Here is a 6,929-nt window from a genome sequence, read left to right as displayed (position 1 = left end):
TCGTATCATTGCTAGGAATATACTCAGATTTCAAAACAATTGATTGACAAATCGTAGTTAATCATGCTTTGTTGCTTTTGATTGAGATTTAAATATTGAGTTTTGTACCATTATTATGAATATTCTCATATTTTTTTTTGTAAAAAAAGCCAATGTTGAAGAAGAAAACTTCAGGAAAAAGGAAAAAGATTTTGAAAAATACTTTGCAAGAATCCCTCACATGTAGACACATCCATATCCCCATCCACAATTCCAATCATTGGACATTATTTGTTATCGACAAACACTTGGAGACTTGGAAATATTTCAACTCTTTGAGACCAAGAAAAGGAAAGGACAAGCACTACAACGTTGCATATCAATTGGTAAGAACAATTTTAGATTACCATTACAATAATCAGATGTAAATCATTACATACTTTATATTGATTTTTTTTAAAGCAAAAAATCATCAATGAATACATGAAGGATACACCTTGTCAAGCAGAAAAAAGCATGGAATTGTGATGTGAAGATTGAATCAGTCAAAGACAGCCCTCAACAAGAAACAATGACGTATGAAATCTTTTTTGATGTGTAACCCAATGAACTCTTTTTTGTCACACTTTGATACAATGACTAATGTTTCTGTTGATAGTTGCAAGCATATTCCCCCACAAACATGTTACAATTTCTATGATGTGTAATGGAATAGTTTGTCATACTCTCAAAGATATATGCACCAGGGCTTTCTTGATGTTTTTTCCCCCCCCCCCCCCCCATATTTTCAGTTTCTATTATCCCGTTCCTCACACTACTATATTGAAAAAGTGAAAATAGTGTTACAAGTAAAAATAGTGTACACAAGACTTTACTGTATCAAAATTAGTGCTTTGTTGATGTTTTTGTTTATATTTTCAGTTTTTATGCAGTGTTTTGTTGCCTCACAATATTATCACAATCACTTATTTTGAAATTAAAAACTTAAAACTGAGAATATTTTCAGTTTTATAAAGTGTTCTCTCAATTTTCAAAACAACAATATTATGACAACAATTTATTTGTTGTCTCACAATATTATCACAATTTAAAAAATTAAAATTCAAAACAAAGAATATTTTTACTTTCAGTCCATTGTTACTTTATTCAAAACATAGAGCATTAATCATATCTATTTAGAATATTAATTCACATTCATTCAACTGATCACATTTAAAACTAGTTCCAATTCATAACAAGAGCCTTACACTATTATCACAAAATTAGCTATTTTGAACTACAAACTTAAACTGAGAATATGTTCACTTTTTATACAGTATTCACATAATCTTCAAAAACAAACATTCAACAATCAAGTTTATTTATAAAAGCCAACCAAACAATATTATCACAAACAATTTCAAAATTAAAATTTGAAATTAAGAATATTTTCATTTTCAATTTAATGTCACTTTATTCAAAACATAGAAGATTATTACATAGCTCTCAACAGTACAATCTGATACTTCAAGAAATTTATGAATACAAAATTTTAATAATCACAAAGCAGCTACAAAAAATCACAAAGCTCCTTACACGATTTCTTATTGTGATTGCCAACTTTCCCACATCTACCACAAGTAATTTGCCTTACTTTCTCACCATTGGAACGAATCCTCTTCTTATTTGGCCTTCCTGGTTGCTTCTTAGACAAAGGAGGAAGAACAACATCACTATCACCATCAACATTACAATCCGGTTTCCAAATTGAAGGAATAGGATATATGGAAAAAGAATAGGACTCTCGATAAATTTGAACATAGAAGTTTTGATCAACAAATAAACTCAAATCATGTCTACTCTTTTGTATAGCACCAATTGCATGTGCACATGGAAACCCTTTCAACTGCCACTCACCACAAGAACATATTCGTCTACTAATGTCAACTGAAATAGATGGATGTGAATGCACCTCATAGACATCATTCCCAGATGAACTAACAATCCATGGCCTCAAAGTATTAAAAGCATCATGCAACTTGGACTCCATTTTAGGGCATATCATACCATTCCATTTATTAACAAGTTCCTTCCTCTTAGCAATTTTCCTCATCAACTTAATTCTTACACTATCAATCAACTTTGTGATAGGCAAGTGGCATTCCTCTCGTATCCACGAATTGAAAGATTAAGCTACATTTGACCACATCTCTCCAAAACGTTGCCCTCGAAAATATGTATTACTCCAATGATCATATGGTATGTCATCTAAAAACTTTTCAACTCTTGACCCACCTTCAGCCTTTAACTCAACCAAACATTGATGAAATGTTTCTTCAGTTGGAGCATATGCACATTTCCCAAACAGAGTGATCAACTTTTCTTTCAATCCATGAAACATACCATGCAAATGATGCCTCAAGTTCATCTTCAAATGATATAAACAATAAGCATGGAAAGTCATTGGGAAAACCTTTGGCAAAACTTCAACTAATCCAAGGTTACGATTTGACACGAATGTAATATTTCATTTTGGTGAAACAATTGTACTCAAATGCTCTAAAGACCAATGCCAGTTGTCTTGATTCTCTGAGCCAACAACTGCAAAACAAATAGGAAAGAACCCTGTATGTACAAACAGAAAAAATGAGAATATTCTATTATTCTTAGAAAATGGTAACACTTTAACATTCAAAATATCAAACACTAAAATGAATAACTGAAAAAATAAAAAATGCATATACAACAACAATATTATATAAAATTTAAAACATTCAATCATATTTCTAAACTGAGAACTTTCTCAATTTCAGAACAGAGAAAACAGATTTCTTGTGTACCTTGATTTCCATCTTTTCCTGTAGCAGCAAGCAAATTTTCTCTAAATCTTCCCTTAAAAAATGTGTCATCAAGAAATAAGAGAGGTCGACAATAATCAAATCCACTAATGAAATCATGAAAAGCAACAAATAATCTCTTAAACCGTTTAGTATCATCCTCACACTCAAACTCAATGTAACTCTCTGGATTGCAACTCTTTGTAACATCCACACACCATCTTAACTGGTCAAATGACATTAAGTAGTCTCCAAAAATATCACCTTTTGCTTTCTTTACCCCCAATCAAGCTTGACGATAACTAACTCTCAGCCTATACCCCAACTTAAAATCTCGAACAACATGAACTGGACGTGTCAATGGATTATCATGAACACCTTCAACAATCAAATCAGCAACTAAATAAGAACTCATACGAGAATGATTCATCCTACGTACTTCAGCACCACATGTGTGGACATTATTCAGCTTCCTTATATAAAAGAACCCATTAGCATTCTCCACTCTACCATGAACATTCCACATACAACCTTTTGTCTCTTTAAACAAACATTGTGCTGTAACACAAACTTTATCATTCTTAACAAATATGAACTCGAATCCACACTCAATAGAAAACTTCGACAATGCATTACGAAATTCAACAATTCCACATTCAAATTTCTGTCCTACATGTGTAATACTAACTGCCCAACCAGCAGACAACAGTATTTTTTCCTTGTGTCGACAAAATGATGATAACATATCAACCTCTTTTTCAACCTCCAATCTCGAATTCCTTTTGGAGGATAGAGATGCTCTGTTTGACAAGTTCGCAGACTTACTGTTGTCATGAGACAATGCAATATCACAAACTTCAAGCTCCAACGTTGACTCTCTTTCTCCATAATCCAATCTTTTGTTGAGATAACCACAGTTAATGGTTGAGTTTTTTAATCTCACAATAACATCAATACACTTTGAATCAAAATGCACAACTAATGCCAACAGTAAATCTAACTCCTCATTGTTGTCCAACGTACAACTAGGATGTCTAGGTAATGAGTATGATAGACAAATGTTATTAGATTGCAAAGCTATCACATTTCAAACATAGCTTATCAACCAACTGATCATATATAACATTTTGATCAATCTTAATTGCAAATGTGCAACCATTATACTTGCACAAAAAAAAAATAGGCACACTCATACAACCTTCACTCATCTTTCAATCTAAACAAGAAAAAAAATCGCATCAATAAAAACTAGAACAAATACTTCATAACAATATTAAGAACTTTCTCAATTTTCACAAATCACGTTTTCAATTCATAAAATACCTAACCAAATTGAGAAATCATCCAGCAAATCACGTTTTCAATTCGTAAAAATGAAATTATTCAACATATTCTCATAAATAAATTCAATCAAAACTAAAGAAAATTCTAAAAACACATAATATACAAAATCGAAACAATACATACCTATAAACCAGATCGAAGATCAAATATCCAGCAAATCAATTCTTCAATTTATAAATCGAAATCGCACATAACAAACTCCAACAGATTTCAACTCAAAAAGTGAACCAAACCAAGAAATCCTTCAAGATCCTTTGCTATTCGAATCAAAACCGAGAAATCAATTATGTATAATAGCGAACCAAACCAATAAATCCTTCAAGATCTTTCATGATTCGAATCTTCAGCTACTTCCATAACTGATCTGTTAACTGATTTGTTTTTTCTTTCTAGTAAATAATGTCAATGCTATTTTATATACACTTGGTTATGTTAAAAGGGCAAACACGTCATTTTACCTGTAAATGGGACTTATTGGTTCAAAAAGTTTTTAATAGGACCTAAGCTACTACCAAACATGTAGATATGACTTTTAGGTAATTATTTCTTTTTTATTTGTTTAATTTTTTAACTATTTGTTTAATTTTTTCCCTTACCTGTTCAGATATTTGTCTAAATTTTATTATCTATTCAATTTTTTCACTAAATTCTATATGTCAAAATTCTATCTGTTCAATTTTTTTTTCTATCTGTTGAAATACTGCCAACTCAAATCCTATCCGTTGAAATATAAAACTAGACTAATCCATATCTATTGCAATAGCAAGCCAAACCAAACCCTATCTGTCATAAATTTTTTTCTATCTACTCTCTCTCATCCTTATTTGTTCAATACAAAACAAAACAAAATTATCTATTCCATCAACAACAACAACAACAACAACAACAACAACAACAACAATAACATAAAATTTTCAAAAAAAAAAAAAATGAAAAAAAAAGAAGAGAATTCTTGCTCTGTATGAGCAAGATACATTTTCTCTTCTCTCTCTATCCAACAATCAATTCCCTATTTATTCTAGGCTTGGACGGAGAGGCATCGAGGATGATCATGAGATTCGAGATCTGGATTGGTGTGGGAAGATCAATGGATAGAAACCCTTGGGAAATAGATCTTCAAATTGAAGATGATCTTGGCTCTTTATCACTGATCTGTCGCCAATCTTGGTTCTCCGTCGTTGATCTTGGTTGGGGAAGGGATTATAATAAATGTTATCATCAATGAAAAAAATAATAAAATAAAAAACAACATAGAGACCAAAGTATCATAAAACATAAGATCAAAAATTTTCTCACAATAAATTCCTACATTTTTCGAACATCCAAACAAAGGGAATCAAAGAGAGATGCTTATAAACCATTGAGAGGTAGTCATGCTTCATGGAGAAGTCTATGGCTCACTTGAGATATTGGTTCCTCGCCTCCACGATCTCTTAAGGAAGACGATTCAAAGCTTCTTTCATGTCTAGATCGTAATGGGAATTATACAAATTTACAACGTCTGAGGCAAAGAAGATCAGATTTGTAGATCTGTTGATCTATATCATCGAGGTATGAAGCGGCAGCATAAGGATGATGGTGACTCTGACAACTACAACAAAGAGAGAGGGTTTGAAGAGATAAAGGGTTTGGTTTTGAGAGAAACAGGTTAACAGTGAGATCGAGATTAGCGACGGCGACCAAGGTGATGGTGTTGGTAGTGTTGGAGGTAGAGAGGAGAGAGAAGAGAGAGGCAATTTAGGTTAGGGTTTGTAGTTGCCCGGGGTTAGTTTAACCCAATCCATTTTTTTCTTTGGTTAGGACATAGGGTTGTCTTGAGTGACAAGGATCGTTTTGAGCAGTTTGGGCTGCTGGTCAAGATTGGTCGTGCTTGCGACCAGTAAGCTCGTGTTCGCGATGGGCTTTGCTAGTGGTCGCCCCTACGAGTGGGTCGCGACCAGGACGCGACCAAAAGTGGCTCTCAGGTCATTTGGTCTGGGGCTTGGGTGTGTGGGCCACAAGAGGCCATGGTGTGAGGCTGCGATTAAGCTAATCGCGCCCGCAAATGAGGTGGTCACACCCACGACCATGTTTTCTCGGTGGTCACGCTCGCGATCTTCCTAGTCGCACTCCCGACCAGGTTAGTTGGCTTGTTCGTGGCCGCAATATGGCCTTCGCGGCCGTGGTCTATTTGTCTATATAAGGTGCCAAAAGCTAAAATATCTATTTTTCTTAATTCTATCTTTTCTCTCTCCTCTTCGCCATTTTCAACCTTTTTAAGCTTTCAAACTTGGTTTTCATCTATTTTTACCCACTTTCTATCCCTAGTTCCATATACCAAAATGTAGAGCTCGGTGAGGGTTTCCATTTAATCTGAGCGGCTCGTCTTTTCGTCACCGGTAATTTTTTCGGCTTGTCTCCTCTTCACTTCAAGAGGTAGGGTCTATTTCCTAAACTCGATGTGAGTTTGGTAGTATATTTGTGGCGTATTTTGTTATGTAGATTTTGTTGTTGTTGGATTGATTGTGAAATTATGATTTGGGGGTTGGGGGTTTGTTCCAAATTGGGGGTTGTTTGGTTATGATTTAGCTATTAAATCTATTTTCGGTATATAAAATCGCATATGGATTTCTAAAAGTGGAAAAGCCCTAATTTGTGAAAAATCCTAAATGACATTGTTTTGGGAATTGGACAGATTTCGAAAAAGAGTTTAGTTGGAAAAAAAACGTTATGGGATTTTGGAAATTGCGGTATTGTTACCCTTTTGGAAAATATTGGGTTATTGGGAGATGTTTATAAATGATTTTTGGA

The 6,929-nt window shown here is 33.7% G+C and overlaps 1 protein-coding gene across 1 annotated transcript; it reads right to left on the bottom strand.

Annotated features, from left to right (window-relative positions):
• Positions 1–1,528: 1,528 nt before the first annotated feature.
• LOC145796422 (uncharacterized) lies at positions 1,529–2,071 on the bottom strand. The gene has a single exon (XM_082881529.1). The coding sequence runs from the start codon at positions 2,069–2,071 to the stop codon at positions 1,529–1,531; it is 543 nt and encodes a 180-aa protein (XP_082737655.1).
• Between the last annotated feature and the right edge of the window lie 4,858 nt (positions 2,072–6,929).

This window comes from Camellia sinensis, chromosome 7 (assembly GCF_055761805.1).
Source record: "Camellia sinensis isolate YWXY chromosome 7, ASM5576180v1, whole genome shotgun sequence".
Lineage (NCBI taxonomy): Eukaryota > Viridiplantae > Streptophyta > Magnoliopsida > Ericales > Theaceae > Camellia > Camellia sinensis.
This window is presented reverse-complemented; position numbering and strand designations above follow the sequence as displayed.